Source organism: Oncorhynchus kisutch, linkage group LG17 (genome assembly GCF_002021735.2).
Source record: "Oncorhynchus kisutch isolate 150728-3 linkage group LG17, Okis_V2, whole genome shotgun sequence".
NCBI lineage: Eukaryota > Metazoa > Chordata > Actinopteri > Salmoniformes > Salmonidae > Oncorhynchus > Oncorhynchus kisutch.
The window spans coordinates 39,736,666-39,764,058 of NC_034190.2; the positions used below are offsets into that span (position 1 = coordinate 39,736,666).

At 41.4% G+C, this 27,393-nt stretch overlaps 1 protein-coding gene across 3 annotated transcripts; it reads left to right on the top strand.

Annotated features, from left to right (window-relative positions):
• Window positions 1–727: 727 nt before the first annotated feature.
• vps72a (vacuolar protein sorting 72 homolog a) lies at window positions 728–26,737 on the top strand. Of its 3 annotated transcripts, XM_031793810.1 has the most exons (7): window positions 729–886; window positions 4,037–4,159; window positions 10,632–10,784; window positions 12,191–12,305; window positions 15,122–15,298; window positions 15,885–16,029; window positions 23,850–26,737. In XM_031793810.1, the coding sequence occupies exons 2-7, from the start codon at window positions 4,043–4,045 to the stop codon at window positions 24,241–24,243; spliced, it is 1,101 nt and encodes a 366-aa protein (XP_031649670.1). In that variant the 5' UTR covers window positions 729–886; window positions 4,037–4,042; the 3' UTR covers window positions 24,244–26,737. The 3 variants fall into 3 exon arrangements, with proteins under 3 accessions (XP_020361329.1, XP_031649670.1, XP_020361328.1); XM_020505740.2 differs by lacking the exon at window positions 4,037–4,159 and having other exon boundaries at window positions 728–1,009; XM_020505739.2 differs by lacking the exon at window positions 729–886 and having other exon boundaries at window positions 3,924–4,159.
• Window positions 26,738–27,393: the final 656 nt, after the last annotated feature.

The window sequence follows — 27,393 nt, forward strand, 5'->3', positions numbered from 1 at the left end:
CTTTTTAGGGCACCTGTAACCCCCCCCCCCCCCTGCTTACCTACATTGAAATGCTTGGAATGTTCTTCATGTGAAACCCAAGTTAATTTCTACTCCCGTCTCATGTCTTGTCTTTTATATTAGCTGTATAAGTAATGGTGTGCTATACAACAGCAAGAGTCCATTTTTTCCCCCATAAACATCACTCCTACTGTCACTCATCTTTTTCCTGATCCTTGGTGCATTCCGCAGTCTCTAATAACTTCACCCTCATTCACTTTAATTTCTTCTGACTTCAGCTCCCTCTGCTTACATTTTCTTCTATTCTTTAACAAACTATTTCCCTTTTTTCTGCCACTTATCTGACTCAAGATCAACCTCTTCTTCCCTCTCTCTCTCTTAGACCGCCACTCTCTTTTCTCCTCCATTCCCCCGTTCTCCAAGTATTCATCGCCTTATGATAATACTGCACTACTCCTTCCGACCATCTTGTTCTTGCTTTCTCTAGGGACTCTATTTCTGCCGAGGCGTCCCGTATCGTCCTTGCCTAGGAACAAGCACAGCCTAGCTACGAGAGGTCATTCTCTGTTTTTTCAAATTACCGTCCGGATCTCATTTTGAACTTAGTTTGAATATGATGACGATGTATTTCATGGACGTCACTAATCCATCTGACTGACATCTGATTGACCAATAAACGCGACTTTGAAAAACCCATTTTGACACTTGGTCCCACCTACTAGGCTCACTTGCCTCCCATTGGAAACGACAGGATGTGCTATATTTTAGTAGAACATCTTTGATATCGACGTCGTTAGCTGCTGCATGGTCTTTTGTGGTAGCTAACAACAAACAAGTTATATTTTTCAGCTAGCTAGCACGTTTCCTATTAATCTAGCTGAGCTAGATCAACATGAGTTTAGCATTTAGCAAAGAGCCCCGTAAAACGGCGGGGAACCGCATGTCTAAGTTGTTAGATGCTGAAGAAGAAGATGAATTCTACAAGACCACATACGGCGGATTCAACGACGTAAGTAGCTAATTTAGCTAGCTGTCTTGGCAGATAGCTAGCTATTGAGTCGCAGTAGTGATTGGGAAACGAAGTTTCAAGTAATAATGTAGCTAGCGAACATTACACAGTACCCAGATCACAGGATTCGGAAGAGGTGGCCAGCTCTCTAAATTCAGGGGGTTTCTACTTTAGCTGCAGTGTTTTAATATCAAGGGACAGAGAATAGAGTAGGGACGTCAAACGTTCAGCCTGCGCCTGGATAAGACCCCCAGGTTAAATTATGCTTAAAATATTTTTTTACATCTCTAAGTGGGTAAATTGAGTGAGGAATATGTGATTATTATTATTTTTTTAATCGGTATTTTCTTCATTTACTATCATAACATTTTCATTTTCTGATTTTAAACTATTTAAGGACAGCTTCCTAAGATTGTTTTGCCCCCCCCCCCCCCATTTAGCCATCAGAACAGCCTCAATTCGTTGGAGCATAGACAACAATGTGTCGAAAGCGTTACACAGCGATTGTGGCCCATATTGACTCTAAGTGCTGTCTTTCCACAGTAGTGTCAAGTTGGTTGGTAAACCATTTCTTGATCCACATGGGAAACTATTGGGCAGTTGCGGTTCTTGACACAAACCAGTGCACCTGGCACCTACTACATACCCTGTTAAAACAAATGCACTTTTTATTTTATTTTAGGTTACCCTTATTTTACCAGGTAAATAGACTTGACAACACATTCTCATTTACAGCAACGACCTGGGAAATAGTTACAGGGGAGAGGAATGAGACAATTGGAAGTTGGTGATAATTAGGTGGCCATGGTGGTATGAGGGCCGGATTGAGAAATTAGAATTAGTTTTTAAAACAAGAAATGTATTAGTAAGAAGTAATGTGGTGTATTGCTCAATTTCATAAAAATGTGTGACCAGAGTATTTTAATCAAAATATTCAGAGACCAAATGTTAAGCAACTCCTTTAAGGGTGGAAGTTTACCGTGGTAACAGGGCCACTGGAGTCCTGTGGTATGTATCAACTTTTATTTGTCACATGTGCTGAATACAGCGGGTGTAGCCTTTACAGTGAAGTGTGTGTGTGAGAGAGATTTGGGATTTGACTAGGATGTCTAATTTGAGTGTGCTGCTTCAACTTATAAAGTTCAAACAAAACAATGTAAATAGCCAAGAAACACGAGGACAGTCTCACTTTGTAGACTTTCGAGTAAATTACACCAAATTTTAGGCCTGTGCCAAGCACCTCCAAAAATTAATCTGTCAAGCACTTGGCTCATTGCACACAGCTCCCATGCCAGGCAATGTTGCTGCGCTAAGTGGGATATGTATTTCTTTGTGAAATTAGCAGCTATGAAACAAAACAGGAGAAATACTTTGAAAACAGCTACTGCAGCATTTTTCTAACCAAAACTTCCACGTGCTCATATTGACTTATGACTATTTTTATTCTCAAATGTAATGCTCTCACTGTAGAGCCCTGCAAACGGATCACCCGCCAATGTGGTGACCTTGGGTCGGTTAAAAATGGCGGAAAAAAGGGAGATGATTTGTTAAGAATAATGGTAGAAATTATAAGCAGAGTGAACTGAAGACATGAGGAGAAATGGAAGTGATTGAAGTCGACGTATTGGAGGTGGTAGGTATGGTGAAGTTCTCGGAGCCCGAGGCTTGCACCGAGTGTCAGGATAAAGATGAGTCTGACAGTAGGAGTGAAGTTTTTGGAAAAAGTGGACCCTTGCCTTTTGGCTGATCTATTTGTGGTTTCAGGTTGGGTGAAAACAGAATCGGGTACTGTGGAATCGGTGAGGGTAACCAGAAGTGGTCTTGTGTTAACTGTTTGTGTTTCAGCTGGTCAGAGGGAGAAGGCGCTCTGCGTTAAACGAATGGGGGCAAGAAATCTGAATTGTTTCACTCTTTAAAAAAAAAAGGGTGCCGTTGAAAGGAGTGATTTACTGGGGTAGCAGTAAATGTTAAAGTTGACCAACTGAAGGGGAAGATTCCCAGTGTTTGTGATGCTTGTCATTTGGTGCAACGCAGACAGGGTGGCGTGAGTGGTGAAACAGAAGTCATTGCCTGTTCTTTTGAGTTTTGATGTTGAGTCTTCTTCGCCCGGCAAAGTGACGTACAGGATAACTTGTATATCCTAACGAGATTTTGTACTGAATACATTACGTTGTTACAGGTGTCAAGCTTATGGGCATGTGGCAGCAGTGTGTAGGAGGGTGAGAAGTGTGCAGAAGGGCATGAGACAAAGGAATATGAAGCATACGGGGAAGTAGGGGTGCCCATGGGTTTGGGGATCAGAAATGTGCGAGAGAGGCAGGTTGAGGTTTCCAGGGTTAGAGTAGTGCAGAAGTTGTCATATGCTGAGGCAGTGAAGAAAGTAGAGGAAGATGGGTCAAGGGGGAGGGATCCTGAGAGGAGTGGTGTGAGTAGTAGATTTGTACCAGTACAGAGAGAGAGGCCAACAAGTGATATGTTTCAGTAAGATTGGATTTTGGGCATTTATAGCAATGGTTATCAGCTGTACTGCAGGGATGGAACGTAAATCGCAGAAAATTAAGGTTAGTGGTGGGAGCTGCAGAGGGGCATTTGGGTGTGCGAGACTTGACATCAGAAGAGGGTACAGGGTGTTAAGTGATGTCCCATCCTTTCAGGTTGTTGGCATGAGGTAGGACTAAATAGATTTAAATAGTGGAGTAGGGTGGTATTTTTAGTTTATTTGTAGGGTAGTGTTAGATGGAATGGAATTTGTTTATTTACACATTTCTTTTTCAAGCAAAGTATAACGGAGTTTTACTCCAGTCTAGTAGGTGGCGGTAACGCAACATATTGGATGCCAACCGCCATTAAGTCTTATCGAAGAAGGTTCTGTAGTGCCGTCAAACCTGAAGAAGAAAAAGCATGTCGCACCATATCTACGTCATTAGCTGCCTGCATAGTATTTTGTGGTAGCTAAGGTTAACTAGAACTTGATTGTTGTTAGCTTTCAACAAGCTAGCACGTTCCCTATTAATCTAGCTGAGCTAGATCAACATGAGTTTAGCATTTAGCAAAGAGCCCCGTAAAACGGCGGGGAGCCGCATGTCTAAGTTGTTAGATGCTGAAGAGGAAGATGAATTCTACAAGACCACATACGGCGGATTCAACGACGTAAGTAGCTCATTTAGCGTCGCAGTAGTGATTGAGAAACGAAGTGTACCGTAATAATGTAGTTAGCGAACAGTACCCAGATCTCTTCCAAGTCCTGTGATGGTCAGCTCTCTAAATTCAGGGGGTTTCTACTTTAGCTGCAGTGTTTTAATATCAAGGGACATAGAATAGAGTAGGGACGTCAAACGTTCAGCCTGCTGCTGTTGCACTGACCACATGGTTAAATTGTGCATAGGATTTTTTTTAATTTTTTTTTTTACATCTAAGTGATTCAATTTAGTGAGGAATATGTGATTATTAAAATCATCTCAGTTCTTTTTCATTTACTATAATCTTAAATTAAGATTACATTATTTTTCAATTACTGATTGTACAAAATTTAAGGACACCTTCCTTAAGATTGAGTTGCACCCCCCATTTTGCTGTTAAAACAGCCTCAATTCGTTGGAGTATAAATTACAAGGTGTTGAAAGTGTTCCACAGGGATGCTGGCCCATGTTTATTCCAGTGCTTTCCTCAGTAGTGTGAAGTTGGCTGGTGGACCGTTCTTGATCCACATGGGAAACTGTTGTGCAGTTGCAGCTCTTGACACAAACCGGTGCACCTGGCACCTACTACATACTCTGTTCAAACAAAGGCACTTAGAAATACATTGTTTACCGTTATTTTATCAGATAAGTTGACTGACAACACTTTCTCAGTTACAGCAACGACCTGGGAAATAGAGGAGAGGAATGAGACAATTGGAAGCGGCGGATGATTAGGTGGCCATAATGGTATGAGTGCTGGATTGGGAATTTAGCTTCCAATTGGAGTGGTGTGTGTGTGAGAGAGATTTGGCATCTGACTAGGATGTCTATGTTGAAGACTCAAACTGAAGTTGAAACAACAATGTAAATACGGTAGCCAAGAAGCATGAGGACAGTCTCACTTTGTAGACTTTCCAGTAAATTAGACCAACTTTTAGGCCTGTGCCAAGTGCCTCAAAATGAATATCAGCACTTTACTTTGCAGTGTTGCTGCGCTAAGTGGGATATGTATTTCTTTGTGCAATTAGCAGCTATGAAACAAAACGGCAAATAAAAATTGTAAACAGTTTCTGCAGCATTTCTCTAACCAAAACTCACACGTGCTCATACTTGACTTATCACTATTTGCAAATGTAATGCTCGCACTGTAGAGCCTTGCAAGTTGACCACATGCCAACGTGGCTGGTGAAATAGACATTCTTACCCACCAGTACCTAAATTGACCTGCATTTGGTGGGTGGCTGGTGTTAATTTTATGCCCTGTTTAGTGAACACAGAGAGTCAGGACACCTGTGTAGCATTCCATCTGAAAGACGGCACCCTACACCGGGAAATGTACCCAATCACTGCCCTGGGGCATTGGGATATATTTTTTTTTAGACCAGAGGAAAGAGTGCTTCCTACTGGCCTGCCATCACCACTTACAGCAGCATCTGGTCTCCCATCTAGGGACTGACCAAGACCAACCCTTCTTAGCTTCAGAGGCAAGCCAGCAGTGGGATCCAGGGTATACCCAATACACACACATCTAAGTAAAGGAATGGAATTAAGAATGAATAATATATGGATGAGTAATGCCAGAGCGGCATAGACTAAGATACAGTAGAATAGTACAGCATATACATATGAGATGGGTAATGCAAGATATGTAAACATTATTAAAGTGACTAGTGTTCCATGTATTGGGGCGGCAGGGTAGCCTAGTGGTTAGTGTTGGACTAGTAAGGTTGCAAGTTTAAATCCCCGAGCTGACAAGGTACAAATCTGTCGTTCTGCCCCTGAACAGGCAGTTAACCCACTGTTCCTAGGCCGTCATTGAAAATAAGAATTTGTTCTTAACTGACTTGCCTAGTTAAATAATGGTAAAATAAAATATTAAAGTGGCCAGTGATGTGAAGTCTATTGGCAGCAGCCTCTATGTGCAAGTGATGGCTATTTAACAGTCTGACATCCTTGAGATAGAATCTGTTTTTCTATCGCCCGTTCCCGGCTTTGATGCATCTGTACTGACCTCGCCTTCTGGATGATAGCAGGGTGAACAGGCAGTGCCTCAGGTGGTTGTTGTCCTTGACAATCTTTTTGGCCTTCCTGTGACATCGGGTGCTGTAGGTGTCCTGGAGGGCAGGTAGTTTGCTCCCGGTGATGCGTTGGGCAGACCGCACCACCCTCTAGAGAGCCCTGCGGTTGCGGATGGTGCAGTTGCCGTACCAAGCGTTGATACAGCCCGAGTGGATGCTCTCAATTGTGCATCTGTAAAAGTTTGAGTTTTAGGTGCTAAGCCACATTTCTTCCGGCTCCTGAGGTTGAAGAGGCACTGTTGCGCCTTCTTCACCACACTGTCTGTGTGGGTGGACCATTTCAGTTTGTCTGATGTGTACGCTGAGGAACTTGAAGCTTTCCACCTTCTCCACTACTGTCCCGTGGATGGGGAGTGCTTCCTCTGCTGTTTTTTAAAGTCCATGAGCATCTCCTTTTGTTGATGTTGAGTGAGAGGTTATTTTCCTGGCACCACACTCCCAGAGCCCTCAGCTCTGTATTGGTGGCTGTCTCGTCATTGTTGGTAATCAAGTCTACTACTGTTGAGTCATCTGCAAACTTGATGATTGAGTTGGTGATGTGCTTGGCCACACAGTCATGGGTGAACAGGGAGTACAGGAGGGGGCTGAGCACACACCCTTGTGGGGCCCCAGTGTTGAGGATCCGTGAAGTGGAGGTGTTGCTTCCTACCTTCACCACATGAGGGTGGCCCGTCAAGAAGTCCAGGACCCAGTTGCACAGGGCAAGGTTCAGACCCAGGGCCTCAAGCTTAATGATGAGCTTAGAGGGTACTATGGTGTTGAATACTGAGCTGTAGTCAATGAACAATATTATATAGGTATTCCTCTTGTCCAAATGGGATAGGGCGATTGCATTTTCTGTGGATCTATTGGGGCGGTAAGCAAATTGAAATGGGTCTAGGGTGACAGGTAAGGTAGAGGTGATATGATCTTTGACTAGTCTCTCAAAGCACTTCAGAGTGACAAAAGTAAGTGCTACGGGGCGATAGTCATTTAGTTCAGTTACCTTTGCTTTCTTGGGTACAGGAACAATGGTGGCCATCTTGAAGCATGTGAGGACAGTAGACTGGCATATGAATATGGCTGTAAACACTAGCCAGTTGGTCTGCGCATGCTCTGAGGAGCCTTGCGAGGGTTAACACGTTTACATGTCTTACGTCGGCCACAGAGAATAAGAGCCCGCAGTCCCACTCTTCTCCTGAAACAGGCAAAGGTGTTTTGCTTGTCCGGAAAGCAAGATATCGGTTTCCACGACGTGGCTGGTTTTCCTTTTGTATTCCGGGATTGTCTGTAGTCCCTGCCACACATGTCTTATGAAGAACAGCATAGCATACTCTGAGTTGTCCTTATGTTAGGTCCTGATCTGGCGATGCCATATGGCTGTGGGCTACACTCATTTAGCAGACAAGATTTGCTTAGAATTGCTTGTCATTATTTCATAGTATGAAGAATACAATTGAACAAAGCTGATTAAAATAGAAAGGGTATTTTCTCCAAATAATTTTTGTGTTGAGTGCTTAATAAACATGTACTCTTATGCTTAATTTGAGTTATTTATGTAACTTTAGTTGTGATGCGAACATTGGGCTATATGTTTAGATTTTTAATACATTCTACGGCTGCATGATGTGACTAATGATGATTTGAGAAAAGTTGCATGAAGTGTACACACTTCATCAGTTTCTCATTCACAATTTGACAAGCACTTGATAATGCCTTGAATTTCACGGCGGCATAATGTGTGGCCGTAATGCCTCCTAAAAAATCCATGCCTTTTGCGGACAGTGGCAGTTGTGCCCTTTTGCTGAAAATAATAATTTTAATTCCCTTCTCCCTGCATGCTGCGTGCTCAGAAGCACCTCTCACTCACATGGCTCTCTGTCACGTGATTGGGTCTTTCTCACTGGCTACAAGTGAAGACAACTGCGGGGATGCAATTCCGAGGCACATATTGAAGAACTGTCCACATTTATTTTTAGTCAGCCAACAAGATGAGTAGACCTAACAGTAAAAGCACACGCCTATGTCAATCTACTATCCACCATAGTACAAAAGTTGATGTCCCAAACGTAGTCTGGGACATTTGTGGGATGCGATAGATTGCAAATTAATACAACCACTAGCATAAAAAAAAAGTTTTTACACAAGAGGCTGTGGATCAAGCAGTCAACAAGTCGAGACAACTCAAAGGCAAAATCCATTAAAACCAAGATATTGGAATTCATTGCCCTTAACCCATGACAAAGAGCAGTTGATTGTTATGTTGGCTTTCGCCGACTGGTTGAGGACCGGTACACACTACTAAGTGTGTTATTTTTTAGATGTTGCCCTACCGGAGTTACACAGTAATAGCTTCACGACATGAATACTATGGAATGCAAACACCGGCTACGTACGATGTGTTTACAATACCGTGTTGGTGATAAAGCATCATTTGTTCAACTACAACTTCTGGGTTAGCTAGCTTTAGCTTGGTACCTAGCCAGCACCAATACAACCAGCCTGAAAACAATGACCAGTAGAAACTGCAGTCATTTTCATTATTCTTAGCAATGATTTAGTAATCCTTGTGAGTAAGTATTAGCTACGTTTCCCCTTGTTGTTTGCCTATTGTAATTGAACTTCATTTCATGAAAATAAATAGCCAGCTACTTAACCCTGTTGCCCAAAGCTAACATTATAAGCAGCCAGCTAGCTGTCATGTTGTCATGCTAGCCACAATAAAGGTTAGGCACAATAGTGGAATTTGCGGTGTGCCTTCAAAATAAAACTGTCATTTGTATTTATTATGGGTCCCCATTAGCTACTTCCAAAGTAACAGCTACTCTTGGGGTCCAGCAAAAATTAAGGCAGTTTATACAATTTTAAAAACATCACAATACATTCACAGATTTCCCAACACACTGTGTTCCCTCAGCCCGCTACTCGACCACTACCACATAACGTGTGTGTGTGCATGCATGTGTCTGTGCCCATGTGAAGTGTTGCTTCACATACCCCGCTGTGTTTTTTTTAATCTGTTTTTTTAAATCTAATTTTACTGCTTGTGTAAGTTACTTGATTTGGAATAGAGCTCCATGTATTCATGGCTCTATGTAGTACTGTGAGCCTCCCATAGTCTGTTAGCTTATTCGTCGTTCATCATTAATTTATCATTAACGTTTGCTTCATGCATGTGACAGACCAATACCTCGCGAGGCTTCTTCTCTCTAAGCTGAGACGTTGAATCTGAGATCTTTCATTCTCAAATCAAGGGTCTGGGTGTATTGCCAAATTGCAGATACTGATAGTGAGGATTCGTTCAATCAGTCACTTGCATGAACACAGAAATTGGTTATTAGAAAAGCACAAACATTTTCCATCATACCATCATTGGCGTGAATGGGGAAGCCCGTTCTAGCCATTCTATTTCTATGACCGCAGATGCCGTCAGGAGAGGAACATTTCAAATAAATAAAAGCTATTCGAAAGGTTTTTACCGTGACCGTGGTCATTTTGCTGGCCAACTACATCATCCAAAATGCCATGACCGTCACAGCCCTACCTATTAAGACACTTTGTTGGTGTGTCCTTTATTTCAAAAAAAAATTCTGGTTTATCAACGTTAGCCAACTAACTCGTCCCCGTCCCCCCCCCATTGAGTCCTGCACGGCTTGTGTGCTTCATTATGCTTGTCTTCCTTGGAGTTTTAGCTTTTAAGAATAGCTAATAGCTCCAAACGTTCAAAAGTTAGACCCAAATTTGTAGGAACAAAACAAACTGCTTTGTCCCCACCGCGAATAGCAGATATCAAAGCTTACTCAAGTAAATGTGATTCTATAACTAAGCTATGACCCCATTTTCAAATCGGGAAACTTTGTGTTTGTGAACCCTAATTTGGGAAACGCTGAAGTAGAGAAAATAAAGAGATTGGTGGATTTTTGTGTGTCCCCCTGTATCTTTGACTCTTCACTGTATAGTCTTATGAGTAGGTACATCGCTGGCTCACATTTTCACACCACACTAAAAGTATTATTCGAACAGACATCCCCATTCAAGTCCATGTTCTGTGGGGGAAGGTTTTGTAGGGGCTACTAGCATTGAGTGTGATATATTTCTCTCTTGAGCTTATTTCTACTAGCTGGCATGCATAAAGATGGCGGCTTCATTGCAGTTACTTGTTTGCTAACTTTGCCGTATTGTAGCTTGTCCTTTGGTTCTCTGTTTTGGAATTAGCAAAGTATGCATGTTCCCAATTCTAACTCCTGGACACCAGCAATTTTTATAAAGGAGACTGTGTTGCTTTATGGGTTTATTTGGTCCTTGTAAATAAAACGTGTATTTGGCCATGCCCATTTGCTATCGACCATTATTAATATGTATGTTTGATTTGGACTCTCCCTCAAGGAATCAGGAGATGATGAGTACAGAGGGGAGCACTCAGACACAGAGGACGAGGTCGACAGTGACTTTGACATAGATGAGGGTGACGAGCCTGATAGTGACCAGGAGGATGATGCTCCTCGCAGGAAGAGTCGAGTTGTCACCAAAGCTTATAAGGTAACTTAATGAACTTGCATCCTCACTACTTCTACCAACAACCACAATGTGCACCCCTGGGGGACCGCAAACATAGGCGATCAACCACTAGACTACAACTCTGTTAATACTGAGTCATTCCATATTGAATTACTCACCCTTTTTGATTTGAACAAAAATTACCATGCACATTTACCCATGAGAACTGTTTTTATCAGGGCCACGTGTATGCCTAACAGATTTTGGCAAACCCATTGATAGAACATCATCTTGGCACAACTCGTGTATGACCATCCATTCAAGAGCAGAAGGTGCTCAAAGTTAACCCATATTGGACCCCCTACCATGAGACATTGATATCCACATTAATATGCATAATTAGATTTTGTTATCGTTTTTAGAGCCGACCCCATTTAGTCGACTGGTTGATTGTTTGGTCGATCAAGATTTATTTTAGGTGAGCAGTAGCAACACACAAAAAAAGAAATATCATGGTGTACAAGACACCGGTCTGATGCGCGCCTTACTGTGTGGACTGATTCCTTGTGGAGGCTGTGGGGATGGCACATATTCAGACCTCTTCTCTTTTTACACATTTTGTTATGTTAGACTTATTCTAAAATTGTTTACATGTTTTCCTCATCAATCTACACAAAATGACAAGGCAAAACTTTTTTTTATTTTAACAAATGTGTTAATACTTTTTTTTTTTTTTAATAAACATTTACAGAAGTATTCAGACCCTTTACTCAGTAATTTGTTGAAGCACCTTTGGCAGCGATTACAGCCTTGAGTCTTCTTGGGTATGATGCGATTTGCAGATCCTCTCAAGCTCTGTCAGGTTGTCGCTGCACAACTATTTTCAGGTCTCTCCAGAGATGTTTGATCGGGTTCAAGTCCGGGCTCTGACTGAGCCACTCAAGGACATTCAGAGACTTGTCCCGAAGCCACACCTTCGTTGTCTTGGCTGTTTTGCTTAGGGTCATTGTCCTGTTGGAAGGTAAAACCTTCGCCCCAGTCTGAGGTCCTGAGCGCTAGTTTAGAAAGAATTCTAAAAACCTGTTTTCACGTTGCCATTATAGGGTATAGTATTTAGATTGATGAGAAATGTTTTATGTAATCAATTTTAGAATTATGCTGTAACGTATCAAAATGTGGAAAAAGTGAAAGGGTCTGAATATTTTCCAAATGCACTGTATATGGAAAAATACAGGTTTTACTATTTGGTTAAAAGAACAGACTCTTGGTCGACCAAGTTTTTTTCTGTCCGGGACAGCCCTAATTGTTTTAGATAATGCCATTTATGAAAAGGGACATTTATCAAAGTATGAACTTCCAAGGTGTATGAATAAATCATGTGCGTTTTGCATGTGTTTTTCATACTGTATGCACATTTTTCACGCACATGTTGATTGTTTTATTCCAAGGAACCTCTGAAGGTGACCAAGCCTAAACCAAAGAGGCCTTCAGAGGAGCTGAAGAAGACGGAGAAAGCCAAAATGGAGAGGAGGGCGCCGCAGGAGTTTCAGGAGTTTGGAGAGAGTAAGAGGCCTCTATCTATACGGGCTCTATTTTCAACAAAGTAACTTATTGCCCAAACGCAAGTGGGTTTACAGTATTGGCTGTGGTATTTTTCTACCATAACGTAAGGATTGGCAATTTCACATAAGCAAGCTTACGCTGAGGTGGGAGCGGTGGCAATATCTGAGATGTGTCCTTTCAAATGCCCATATGCCCAGGGAAAATTGCACATTTCATTGAATATCCCTCTCCTTTCTATTTTGGTTAGAGCCAGTTTGCGCTGTTCTGTGAAGGGAGTAGTACACAGCATTGTATGAGATCTTCAGTTTCTTGGCAATTTCTCACATTGAATAGCTTTCATTTCTCAGAACAAGAATAGACTGATAAGTTTCAGAAGGAAGTACTTTGTTTCGGGACATTTTGAGCCTGTAATCATAACCACAAATGCTGATGCTTCTGATACTCAACCAGTCCATAGGCCAGTTTTATTGCTTCTTTAATCAGAACAACAGTTTTCAGCTGTGCTAACATAATTGCAAAAAGGTTTTCTATTGATCAATTATTAGCTTTTTAAAATGATAAACTTGGATTAGCTAACACAACGTGCTAATTGGAACACAGGAGTGATGGTTGCTGTTAATGGGCATCTAAGCCTATGTAGATATTCCATTAAAAAACCAGCTGTTTCCAGCTACAATAGTCATTTACAACATTAACAATGTCTACACTGTATTTCTGATCCATTTTATGTTATTTTAATGGACAAAAAATAGCTTTTCTTTCAAAAACAAGGACATTTCTAAGTGACAAAACCTTGAGCGGTCGTGTGTGTGTATAATATATATATCTATATATCAGTGCATTCGGAAAGTATTCCAACCCCTTGACTTTTTCCACATTCTATTACATTAACGCCTTATTATAAATTTGATTTAAATATTTTCCTCGTCAATCTACACACAATACACCATAATCACGAAGCAAAAACTGTTTTTTTTCCCCCTAATTTTTGCAAATGTATTAAAATAAAAATTCTGTCCCTTTGCTATGAGACTCGAAATTGAGCTCCGATGCATCCTGTTTCCATTGATCATCCTTGAGATGTTTCTGTAACTTGGAGTCCACCTGTGGTAATTTCAATTGATTGGACATGATTTGGAAAGGCACACACCTGTCTATATAAGGTCCCACAGTTGACAGTGCATGTCAGAGCAAAAACCAACCCATGAGGTTGAAGGAATTGTCCGTAGAGCTCTGAGACAGAATTGTGTCACGGCACAGATCTGGAGAAGGGTACCAAAACATTTCTTCAGCATTGAAGGTCCCAAAGAACACAGTGACCTCCATCATTCTTAAATGAAAGAAGTTTGGAACCGCCAACGCTCTTCCTAGAGCTGGCCGCCCGGCCAAACTGAGCAATCATTGGAGAACGGCCTTGGTCAGGGAGGTGAACAAGAACCCGATGGTCACTGACAATTCTCCAGAGTTCCTCTGTGGAAATGGGGGAACCTTCCAGAAGGACAACCATCTCTGCAGCACTCCACAAATCAGGCCTTTTATGGTAGAGTGGCCAGACGGAAGCCAGTAAAAGGCACATTACAGCCCGCTTGGAGTTTGCCAAAAGGCACATAAAGGATTCTGACCATGAGAACCAATATTCTCTGGTCTGATGAAACCACAATTCAACTTGTTGACCTGAATGCCAAGCATTCTGGCACCATCTCTATGGTGAAGAATGGTAGTGTTAGCATCATGCTGTGGTGATGTTTTTCAGCGGCAGGGACTGGGAGACTAATCAGGATCGTGGGGAAAGATTAACGGAGCGAAGTCCTGAAAGATTCTTAATGAATGCCTGCTCCAGAGCGCTCAGGACTGGGGAGACGGTTCATCTTCCAACAGAACAACAACCCTAAGCACACAGTCAAGACAACGCAGGAGTGGCTTCGGGACAAGCGTCAATGTCCTTGAGTGGCCCAGCCAGAGACCGGACTTGAACCTGACCAAATATCTCTGGAGAGACCTGAAAATAGCTGTGCAGCGACGCTCCCAATCCAACCTGACAGAGCTTGAGGGTCTGCAGAGAAGAATGGCAGGAACTCCCCAAACACAGATGTGCCAAACTTGTAGCGTCATACCCAAGAAGACTCGCGGCTGTAATCGCTGCCAAAGGTGTTTCAACAAAGTACTAAGTAAACGGTCCGAATACTTATGTAAATGTTATATTTCTGTATTTTTTTTATTTTTATATACATTAGCAAAGGTTTGTAAAAAATAAAATAAAAAAGTTTTTAATTGGATTACCATATGGCCCAACGCCGTACAAACATTCCAGTCCAACTTGTACTACAAAAGTATCCCTTTCTGAAAAATGTGAAAATTTGTGAAAATAGTTTGTAAGAACACATAGTATGAAAAGGTACAGGGCACACTCTGTTCAAATGACTCATAGAATGCAACATAACTTGGTGGAACTTGCAACTGGGTTATGGGGATCACATAATTCCATCCAGGAGGGAACTACCAGTTAATTATACGCCTGAGCAACAGTCCAGGAAATCATTAACTTTGGCTTAATGCCCATTGAAACCCCATTTGACAACGTTAAAGGGAGATACACACCCACAAGGTTACACATGCTGTCACAGAAGGGATTAATGGCAAAGATGGAAGGTGTGTCGTCCTACTTTTTTTGTAAAAAAAAATTAACCTCTGATTTAGCCAATAGTGTAAAATCTAATGCAGACACGTATTGGGGAATTGACTAGTTTAGTAATGTTAAATTGTATTTTGAGTGGACCATCCCTGTAAGCCTTGTCACTAACTGGCAACTTCCCCAGCTCGGAAATCTGTGCGCCAGTCGACCAGCGAGCATACGCGGAAGACCAACCTGCGACTGCAAGAAAGACAGGATGCCCCCCGACGGCGGAGGGGAGCCCACCACGACCGACCCCTGACCCAGGAAGAGTTGCTGGCTGAGGCCAAAATAACTGCTGAGGTCAACCTCCGATCCCTAGGTAAGACGAAAGGGGGAATCTAAATGGTCACGAGTTGACCTGTTAATTCCCAACAACGACTATATGGTTCAATTAAGTTTACTGATTCATAACATCACCGTCCACATAGGCACCGTGAAACGGTAACAAGAAACTTCAAAAATACGAGGGAGTGCACACCATAATTGCAGGTGTTTAAACTACCTGAATCGTAATTACAGACACATAGTGGCACTTGAATATACAAGTTAACAGCTCATGTTACCTGAATGGATTGCAATGGGTTCCTATTAATCCCTATTACATGGGTTGATATTAATGAAGTTGGTGGGAAATAAACTGTCTAAACTCTATTTAGAATGGAGGTTTAAGGACAAAAGCAGGGAAGGAAAAATGGATGTCGCTCAGAATGAGGCGGGGCGGAGATTTGTCCATGCACAAAGCCGTTTTATGGGTCTCTTGCCCATCCAGAATAATTGACAGAAGAAATACCTAGCGCTAAAAGATATGACACATGGCAGTGCATACTGAGCAATGTGAGAAAATATGTCCAGAGCTTGGCCAGGGTCGTGTTAATTGACCATTTCTGTATGTTCTTATTTTAAAGAGAACTACGAACGTCTTGAGGCTGACAAGAAAAAACAGGTCCATAAGAAGCGGCGATTTGAGGGCCCCACCATCCGCTACCACTCTGTCCTCATGCCCCTGGTGCCTCACTCCATCTTAAAAGAAGAAAATGTGGATGTGGAAGGGTAAGGAGACACATATTTAGGTGGAAGAGTTTTGTTTTGCTGAAAAAAATTGCTACATCTGCATTGAGTTTCAGAATTGTTTACAAGAATGTAGCAATGCGATTGGAAACAGTTTGTTAAAAGTCTTCTAGTATCTGGATAAATGCAGGGCCGGCAGCAAAATGAATCAGTTGGACAGGCATTTGATATCCATAGATGGCACGTTTTTTTCAAGGGTGTTGTCCAAAAGACAGGCAGGCATTGTCATGTGGTTAATCAGAATAGAAAATTATACAAATCTGAAATTTCTAATTCGACTAAGGCGAGAGCACCAGCCTCTGCCATATGGACACATTGATAGCCTACACTGTGATCCATTGGCGGCTAAAGAAATGAGCACATGGAACTCAGAGAAAGCCAATGCAGCAGTCTTCAACTAAATAAAATACATATGCCTAAAGCCGACAAATAAAAACACAACCTGATGAAAATGTTCCAATACCAACATGTTTCAAGCAGACCACCATAGTCCCTGTGCCCAAGAATGCTAAGGTAACCTTCTTAAATGACTACCGGCCCGTGCACGTCTGTAGCCATGAAGTGCTTTGAAAGGCTGGTCATGGCTTACATCAACACCATCATCCCAGAAGGAACACCTACGTGAGAAAGCTGTTCATTGACTACAGCTCAGGTTTCAACACCATAGTGCCCTCAAAGCTCATCACTAAGCTAATAACCCTGGGACTAAACACTTCCCTTTGCAAATGGATCCTGGACTTCCTGACAGGCCTCCCCCAGGTGGTAAGGGTAGGTAACAACTCGCTGATCCTCAACACGGGGGCGTGTGCTCAGTCCCCTCCTGTACGCTCTGTTCACCCATGACTGCATGGCCAAGCACGATTCCAACACCATCATTAAGTTTGTCGACGACACAACATTGTTAGGTCTGATCACCGACAACGATGAGACAGCCTATAGGGAAGAGGTCAGAGACCTGGCCGTGTGGTGCCAGGTAAAATAGATGGTGTCATGAGGAAGGAAAATTATGTGGATATATTGAAGCAATAATGTTTATAATATAAAACACAGGTCATTAATATGGTTAAATCTGGAAACTATCATTTCGAATACAAAACGCTTATTCTTTCAGTGAAATACGGAATCGTTCCGTATTTTATCGAACGGGTGGCAACCTTAAGTGTAGTGCTGTTAGATGTCAGAAATATGTCAAATTCTGGCAAATTAATTATGGTCTTTGTTAGGAAGAAATGGTCTTCACACAGTTCGCAACGAGCCAGGCGGCCCCAACTGCTGCATATACCCTGACTCTGCTTGCACTGAACGCAAGAGAAGCGACACAATTTCCCTAGTTAATATTGCCTGCAAACACTATCTTAACTAAATATGCAGGTTTAAAAAATATACTTGTGTATTGATTTTAAGAAAAGCATTGATGTTCATGGTTCGGTTCATTGGTGCAACGATTGTGCTTTTTTTCGCGAATGCACTTTGTTAAATCATCACCAGTTGGCGAAGTAGGCTGTGATTCGATGAAAAATTAACAGGCACCGCATTGATTATATGCAACGCAGGAGCTAGGTATACTAGTAATATCAACCATGTGTAGTTAACTAGTGATTATGTTAAGATTGTTGTTTTTTAATATGGTAAGTTTAATGCTAGCTAGCACCTTACCTTTGGCTCCTTGCTGCACTCGGGTAACAGGTGGTCAGCCTGCCACGCAGTCTCTTCATAGATTGTAATGTAATCGGCGTCCAAAAATGACCAATTTAAAACTTGAAATCGGCCCTAATTAATCAGTCATGCCGATTTTAAATCGGTCGACCTCCTTGTTTCCACTGGATATATGGGATCATCAGATCTTTATACATTTCTCTTTTACATCGAGGCCGGGGGAGAGTTGGAAAATGTTTCAAGTACTGCGACTAACCATTATTATTCTCAAAGGATGTAAAAACAAAAAAACAGACTGGCTCAGTTTATTAGTGGTGGACTTTGAGTTAAGTCAGAGATCAGGCATCCCAAATGGACACTTTTCTACATATGCACACAGCAGGCCAGGTAGGCCTACTTCTATGCGTACACAGGCACATGCGCTCCCTCTATGTTTCTAGAGAGCAGGATTAACGGTACATTTACTAGGCCTACTTGTGACATGATAAATATACAAACAGCAAACAATTCACACAATGAATGAGCAGGAATTGGCAGCAGACAGCTGAGCACTTTCTGGAGAGCTGAGTGCACGTATTCTGGAGAAAGACGTGCCATATCTTCGCCACACACCCCTCCCCTTCTTGTTGCAACATTTTAAATTATACTCAAGACACATTATCTTAACACACATTTTAGATGTGACCTCCCGGTCGTGGCCGGTTACGACAGAGCCTGGGCACGAACCCAGGGTCTCTGGTGGCACAGCCGGCGCTGCAGTACAGCGCCCTTAACCACTGCGCCACCCAGGAGGCCTTGGCAAAAACATTTAACCAGGCATTTGATAGAGCTGTTGCGGTGACCGTATTGCCGCCACACATGAGTCATGACTGCAGTGAAATTCTACGTGAGTCACGGTAATCTCTTATACACTCTAGACATGTTAGTAGTACCCAACTCACTATTGATCATCAGGTCACTAATGGCCTGGCACTCAGGGCTCTATTGTCCTTCTAACCACTCTGACATCAGTGCAAATGCAATCAAAAATCACCTCAAACACTTATCAAAATAGTATGTGCTTTTGAAACTCACCTCACTGTGATTAATCAATTTGAAGAAAGAAGTTCAACATCAGGTTGTGGAAAACATGGTCGTTGTGGATGTTTCAAAGCCTAACCCAACGACATGGACAGTGCTTTCTAAGGTGATGATTAATTGTGCACAATCTATGCACACGCATAGATATATATATAGACATAGACCTATATAAAAAAATATCAAAAAATTATTGTGCCATTAGACAATACAGATCTAAGATATCTTTGGTACATAATTGGTCTAGTCTAAATTAAATACATTCAAAGTTGGCCTACAATTATACGAATTTGGTTTTGAATAGCCTGGTAATTGTGCTTTTTTAATATTTTCATAATAGGCTGACACATTACCTTTTAGCTAAAGGTAATATCACCACTGTGCATTTCCATCTCCTCTCCTTTTCATTCCTTTCTCCAGTGCGCAGAGAGAGGGGCTGTTTGGGCTGAGATCCCGCTAACGGGATCGATATGACAACAGCCAGGGAAAGTGCATTGCGCCAAATTCAAAACAACAGAAATTCCTCAAACATACAAGTATTTTACACCATTTTAAAGATACACTTCTTCTTAATCCCACCACAGTGTCCGATTTCAAAAAGGCTTTACAGCAAAAGCAAACTAAACGATTGTTTGGTCAGAGCCAAGTCACAGAAAAACATATATTTTTTTTCAGCCAAAGAGAGGAGTCACAAAAAGCAGAAATATAGATCAAATGAATCACTAACCTTTGATCTTCATCAGATGACACTCAAAGGACTTCATGTTACACAATACATGTTTTGTTCGATAACGTTCATATTTATATCAAAAAATCTGTTTACATTGGCGCATTACGTTCAGTAGTTCCAAAACATCCGGTGATTTTGCAGAGAGCCACATCAGTTTTCAGAAATACTCATAATAAACATTGATAAAAGATACAACTATTATGTACGGAATTATAGATACACTTCTCCTTAACTTGTTATGTCTGCAATCCCGATATCGGGATAAGTGTCATCAACAACCGCTGAATAGCATAGCGCTACATACAATAAATATTTATATTCACGAAATCACAAGTGCAATATAGGAAAACACAGCTCAGCCTTTTGTTAATCCACCTGTCGTGTCAGATTTTGAAATTATGCTTTACAGCGAAAACTTAAACGCTTGGATTGCTTATCGATCGCAAATGTCTTTCACAGTAGAAGAGGGGAAAACAATGCCTGTCCAAATTCTGTTGCGCGAGCAAAACTCATGTGACCACTTGACGCGATGTTATCGTTCTGGCTCATTTTTCAAAATAAAAGCCTGAAACTATGTCTGAAGACTGTTGGCACCTTGAGGAAGCGATAGGAAAAGGAATCTGGTTCATATCCCTTTAAATGGAGCAAAGGGAGGCTATGGAACATGGAGTTTTCAAAATAGAAATCACTTCCTGTTTTGATTTTCCTCCGGGTTTCGCCTGCAATATCAGTTCTGTTATACTCACAGACAATATTTTGACAGTTTTGGAAACTTTTAGAGTTTTCTATCCAATACTAATAATAATATGCATATATTAGCAACTGAGACTGAGGAGCTGGCTGTTTACAATGGGCACCTTTTCATCCAAGCTACTCAATACTGCCCCTGCAGCCATAAAAAGTTAATGCAACCGCTGTGTCAGATTTCAAAAAAAGCTTGTGGAAAAAGCACCTTGCTATAATTTGAGTACGGCGCTCAGAGACCAAAACAACCCAAACAGATATCCGCCATGTTGTGTAGTCAACAGAAGTCAGAAATAGCATTGTAAATATTCACTTACCTTTTGATGATCTTGATCAAAATGCACTCTCAGGAATCCCAGTCCCACAATAAATGTTTGTTTTGTTCGATAATGTCCATTTATGTCCAAATACCTCCTTTTTGTTCGCGCGTTCAGCCCAGTAATCCAAATTCATGACGCGTGATCACTAAGAGCAGACATAGTCAAAAAGTTCCATTACAGTCCGTAGAAACATGTGAAACGATGTATAGTTAATCTTTAGGATGTTTTTAACATAAATCTACAATGTTCCAACCGGAGAATTCCTTTGTCTTCAGAAATACAATGGAACTCAAGCTAACTCTCATGTGAACGTGCGTCACCAGCTCGTGGCTCTCTGGCAAGACCTCTGACTCATTCCCCTCTCATTCACCCCCACTTCACAGTAGAAGCATCAAACAAGGTTCTGAAGACCGTTGACATCTAGTGGAAGCCTTAGGAAATGCTATTTGACCCCATAGACACTGTGTATTCGATAGGCCAAGAGTTGAAAAACTACAGAACTCAGATTTCCCACTTCCTGGTTGGATTTTTTTCTCCGGTTTTTGCCTGCCATATGAGTTCTATTATACTCACAGACATCATTCAAACATTTTATAAACTTCAGATTGTTTTCTTTCCAAATCTACTAATATGCATATATTAGCAACTGGGCCTGAGTTGCAGACAGTTTACTCTGGGCACCTTATTCATCCAAACTACTCAATAATGCCCCCAGCCCAAAGAAGTTAATGGAATATGTTTCCTTGTGAAAACATCTTACTATCGATGTTCCCGAACAGCTTTCACTTGGTTTCCCAAATCAAGCACTTGGTAGCGTTAGGAACAGGGTTGGAGAGCCCATGGCATACAGAGTTTGGGCGGAATATCACCTGTTGCACCGAGAAATAACCAAAGTAGCCTACCCAACATGAGTGAAACAAACCAGCAGGAAAGTGTCCTCCATTCGCTATTCGAGTGCATACAGATTACATGCATGTTTTTCTCTTTCCCCTCTTCCTGCCCATTTGATAATGGGCCATTCTAAATCGAAACTAATTGTATTTATTAGTAAAGACTAGATTAAATTGAGTCTGGTCTGATGGGTGCAAATATGATCACTTGATGAAAGAACAGCTTGCAGCCTGAGGGAAGGAACAGAACGCAAGCTTTTTTTTGCAACTTTCTCAAATGATCAATAGCCTATAGTCGCATCATGCAGCCCATATCTTTTGATTTCTAAGGCGTCTATGATTTGTATCATTCTCAACTAAAGTTGCCAAATAACTATAAATCTAGCATATAGGACCTGTTTCAAATTATCACCTTTACGCTCAACATAGCCACTTCAAATGGGCCTTCTTGCGCCAGAATGGGAAAAATATCCTCCATTTTATTCATCAAAATGTAATTATATTCTTCTTATTGTAAAATCATATAATATTAAATAATTAAACAGGACTTATTATCTTGTCAGCTTGAAGAACAAGCCTACAGCCTATGGCATGGCAGATAACATACTGTAGGCCAACTATTCTGTTCTTCTGAAATGCATATCATGTTTCTTTAGACCTTCCTGAAATTAATACTGAATTAATTTGTGATGGTGTATTTTCAATTGATTTATTAGATATTGACTTGTATACGGCTTGTATGCATAGATGTTTTTATGTTCATTAACGGTCAATTACCGTGAGACCGGCAGTCTTTTACATGACAATAACCGTCTGACCAAATTTTATGACTGCCACAGCCCTAACTGCATACCTTATTTCCATTTGATTTTGGAAAAGCAACGTTGCTATCTTAAAGCAAATAAACACTGGGGCGGCAGGAGGGGTAGCCTAGTGCATTGGACTTGCAACCTTTCGGTTACAAGGTCGAATGCCAGAGCAGACAAGGTAAAAATCTGTCGTTCTGCCCATGAACAAGGCAGTTAACCCACTGTTCCTAGGCCGTCATTGAAAATAAGAATGGGTTCTTAACTGACTTGCCTAGTTAACTTCTCTAGGGTAGGGGGCAGCATTTGGAATTTTGGATGAAAGAGTGCCCAAATTAAACCGCCTTCTCCTCAGGCCCAGAAGATAGGATATGCATATAACTGGTAGATTTGGAAAGAAAACACTCAAGTTTCCAAAGCTGTTAAAATAGTGTCTGAGTATAACAGAACTGATTTGGCAGGCGAAAACCTGAGAAATTCATTCAGGAAGTACGATTTTTTTTGGTTTGTTGTAGTTCTCTATTCAATGCCATTACAGTATCATTGACTTTAGACTCAAATTGCAGTTCCTATGCCTTCCACTAGATGTCAACAATCTTTAGAAATTGTTTCAGGCTTGTATTCTGAAAAATGAGGGAGTAAGAGCAGTCTGAATGAGTGAACCCTGCTGTGTCACAGAGCTTTTTCATGCGCGCGACCGAGAGTGCCTTTCTGTTTTACCTTTTTATATTGACGACGTTATTGTCCGGTTTAAATATTATCGATTATTTAGGCTAAAAACAACCTGAGGATTGTTTATGAACATCGTTTGAAATGTTTCTACGAACTTTACGGATACTATTTTGATTTTTTTGTCTGCCTGTTGTGACTGTGTTTGCGCCTGTGGATTACGGAAGAAAATGCGCAAACAAAACAGTTTTTTGGATATAAAGAGACTTTATCGAATAAAAGGAACATTTATTGAATAAATCTCTTCTGAGTGCAACCATATGAGATCATCAAAGGTAAGTGATTAATTTGATCTCTATTTCTGACTTGTGTAACTCTTCTACTTGGCTGGTTGCTGTTTGTAATGATTTGTCTGCTGGGCTATGTTCTCGCTGTAAAGAATTTTAAATCTGACACCGTGGTTGGCTTCACAAGAAGTTCATCTTTAAACCTATGTAAAATAGTTGCATCTTTTCTGAATTATTATAATGAGTATTTCTGTATTTGAATTTGGTGCTCTGCAATCTCCCTGGATGTTGGCCCTAGAGGTTAAATAAAAACATATTTTTAAAAACACGCAGACAGGATGCAGCAGCTGTTTTGCTGAAATCAAGTACTATTTGAATGTGAAATTAATATTGGATGCATTTTCTGTGTAGTTTTTGTCTTTGTTATTTAAGCCCAAGTAGCCACTGTAGCCTAGGCTACTTGGCAATGGCCACAGTGTGGACCTGGAGTAGAGTACAGCATTGTTTACAATAAAGCTATTATTGCCCTTTGTCGGTAGTCTGTTTTATTACATATTTAACCTTTATTTAGCCAGGGCGTTTATGTACCACTAACTAAAGTGTGTGTATTTGTTTTTTTAAAGGTTAGACCAGGACACACCGCTGCTTGTTGCTCCTGTGGCACCAAGTCCAATGCCTTCCCAGCAACCCTTGGGAGGTCTTTGCTCCCGCACTTACATCACCTTTAGCGACGAGGAGGCCTTTGAGGCTGCCTTCCCCCAGGCTGTGCGGACCGGCTCCCAGCCCCCCACCCAGGAAGTCTGTCCTGTCACCCACAAGGCTGCATTATACAGAGACCCAGTTACAGACATCCCCTATGCCAACACACGAGCCTTTCGCATTATTCGCGAAGCCTACCGCAAATATGTGGCAGCTCATGGATTCCCCAACTCTGCTGGGGGTTTCTCTGTGGTTGATGCCTCAGGTTCCAGGAGTGCACGCCAGAAAATGGTCAAGCAGAGCACAGTTGCAAGGTAGAGGCTTATATTCTCTCATAAGTCTGTCCTCCTTTTTATTTAGAGCCCCTCATCTGTTCAAAGATTTAAATCTACAGTCTGGGATTCATCTTTCAGCGAAATGGCAGCCCCAGTACTTGTTTTGGTGTACAGCTGAAGCATAGGGCTATGGAAATTCTTGTTTGTAAACATTGGAGTAATAGAATTTACATTTAGGATAGAACGGGGCTTTCCAGCCCTGTTCCTGGAGAGCTACTGTCCTGTAGGTATGTGAATAAAATTTTCAATAAATTTCCTTTAACATCCTGGGCCCTTTTTTTGCCTGGAACTAAGTAGGCGCAAGTGTCAAACTTAAGTCGGTTTGCAATTTCGTCATGGAAAAACAGGCGCACTGGCATTTTACAGACCTAACACGAGGTTTGGCAATTTACCTGTGGGACCAGTGGCAATATTTAAGACTCACAAAAAGCAGGTATTAACAGTAACGCAGTTGATAATGGATTGATTGTGAGAAGCACAGCCGATCCAGTCATGACGCACAGTGCTCATGGAAGGAGAGATGTGCCTTTTTGTGCCGGTAAATCTCATATTTAGAAACGTAAATGAACACTCGCCCCCCCCCCCCCCATTTAATTTAACTTGATTAAAAACTAAGCACAACCTACCCTCTCCTTAATAGCAGAATCTCATCAGTGTGTATTTTTATGCTGGTTCATTAGCCAAGTAGTCTATGAATAAAGGAGTTTTAAATGGTCTACTGAAACTGCTTTGAAATATTTGAGGTTTTTGCCCTCATGCTTTTTCGTTATTCAAAATTTACATAGCTGCATTTCACTTGTTCAAGTAGGCTATCATCCTCATTTTCAAAGAGCGCCGCTCATCTGATTACCGAAGACATGCTCCTCCAAACTATTCAGTCCTCCATATCAACTGCTGGTTTCTTTTGAGTATCTACAATTTACAGTTGTCCTAGGCTATAGCATTCACACTGATATAGGGGTTATGTTTAACAATGCATTTCCATATTGAAGCAATGCTATTAGAACTATGTGGACTGCAAACATGTTCAACATATTTAGCAAATATGGGGCAGACTATTTAACGAACTAACATTCGAATTGGTCTTGATGACAACGCAATACATAAGACTGTAAATACACAACTTGAAGCAAACGCATAGAGCGCCTTCTGAATGTATTCCCAACCCTTTACTTTTCAACATTTTGTTACCGCCTGGATTTGAAATGGATTAGAGATTTTTTCACTGATCGACACACTACACCGTAATGTCAGTGGAATTGTGTTTGTAGAATATTTTACAAAATTAAAATCTGAAGTGTCTTTAGTCAATAAGTATTCAACCTCTGTTATGGGAAGCCTAAATAAGTTCAGGGGTAACAATGTGCTTAACAAGTCACATGAGTTGCATGGAGTAGTGAATTTCAAGCACAGATTAAACCACAAAGACCAGGGAGCTTTTTCAATGCCTCGGTAGATGTTTAAAAACAATTATATTAAAAGCAGACCGTGAATATCCCTTTGAGCATGGTGATGTTATTAATTAGGCTTTGGGTGTATTGATACACCATCCAGTCACTACAAAGATGCCGGTGTCCTTCCTAACTCCGTTGCCGGAGAGTTAAGAAGAGGGACCTCGGAAAACTACAATTGGCACAGAACAGCATAGTCCGCATGGCTGGCCCTTAAATGTACACGGAGAGCTAGCATGAATTCTATGCATGTAAATCTCTCGTGGCTCAAAGTGGAGGAGAGATTGACATCACTACTTGTTTTTTGTAAGAAGTGTTGACATGCTGAATGTAACAGAGCTGTCTGTTTAAACTACTAGCACACAGCTCAGACACCCATCCATACTCCACAAGACATGCCACCAGAGGTCTCTTAATAACAATCCCCAAGTACAGAACAGACTATGGGAGGCGCACATGGAACTCTATTCCACATCAGGTAACTGATGCAAGCAGTAGAATCAGATTTAATAAAACATGAAATTACACCTTATGGAACAGCGAAGAGGCCCATGATAAGGGAAAGTGGGATACCTAGTCAGTTATACAACTGAATGCCTTTCTACTGAAATGTGTCTTCTGCATTTAACCCAACCCCTCTGTATCGGAGAGGTGTGGGGGCTGCCATAATCGACATCCACGTCTTCAGCCCACAGGGAACAGTGGGTTAACTCCCTTGCTCGGGGGCAGAATGACGGATTTGTACCTTGTCAGCTCGGGGATTCCATCCAGCAACCTTTTGGTTACTGGCCAACGCCCTAACCACTAGGCTACCTGCTGCCCCACGCACTCTAAGACACGCACTCTTTACACACATGGATTTTGTATTGTAGATATGTGGTGGTGGTCTAAGGGAACACACTGAATGTGTTGGGTACGGTGTTATGAAATGGAATACCATGTATTTGTAACTATATGTAACCGTCTTATGTTGCTGGACCCCAGGAAGAGTGCTAATGGGGATCCATAATAAATACAAGCCTGAGACCGGGTTTGGTCATTTATAAGTCTAAATTCAATTAATGATGATCATAGGAAGTTTCTGCATGAGTGCTTTGTAGATCAACCCAAGAAAATGCTGCTTGCAATGTGTTTTTGCTACAAAACACAATGGTGAGTTCTATAACCATCACCAGTAATAAACCTAAGGGCACAATGGCCAACAGCATCTAGTGGTTTAAGTGTTGATGCTGCTGCATGCATTTAGAAAATATCCTCATAATCTAACGTAGACAAGTGACCTGGGGAATTTCCTTCCTTTTAACAAAAGTCCGACATGCTTTGTTTCTGTAAAAGAAACCAACCTTGAACTTCCAACTTCTTCACCAGCTTAGTGACATGTTTTTTTAAATGAGTGTCATCAAGCCAGATACAAAGATTTTTGTAGGATGGGACTCACTCAAATTGTGTGCTAGCCGAACTAGTCATTACTATTTAATTTAAATCCGTGTTACGGGACTTAGAAAACAGCATGCGTTCTGTTTGCATTTACCACTAACTAGATCCAATAGTGACCTCTGGAGTGCTTGAAAGTCAGACTTCGAATGTGAAAAGGCTTGTCCAATCAATGGAGCAATGGAATGCAACACTGTATCATCTGCATACAAGTTACAAATTTTATTTTTACGTTATTACCTATGTCA

Excerpts from the sequence above, each read along its gene's own strand:
- vps72a (XM_020505740.2), top strand. The coding sequence starts at position 893 with ATGAGTTTAGCATTTAGCAAAGAGCCCCGTAAAACGGCGGGGAACCGC. Across the intron at positions 12,306-15,121 it reads GTTTCAGGAGTTTGGAGAGA|CTCGGAAATCTGTGCGCCAG; the intron begins GTAAGAGGCCTC and ends CAACTTCCCCAG. Across the intron at positions 15,299-15,884 it reads GGTCAACCTCCGATCCCTAG|AGAACTACGAACGTCTTGAG; the intron begins GTAAGACGAAAG and ends CTTATTTTAAAG.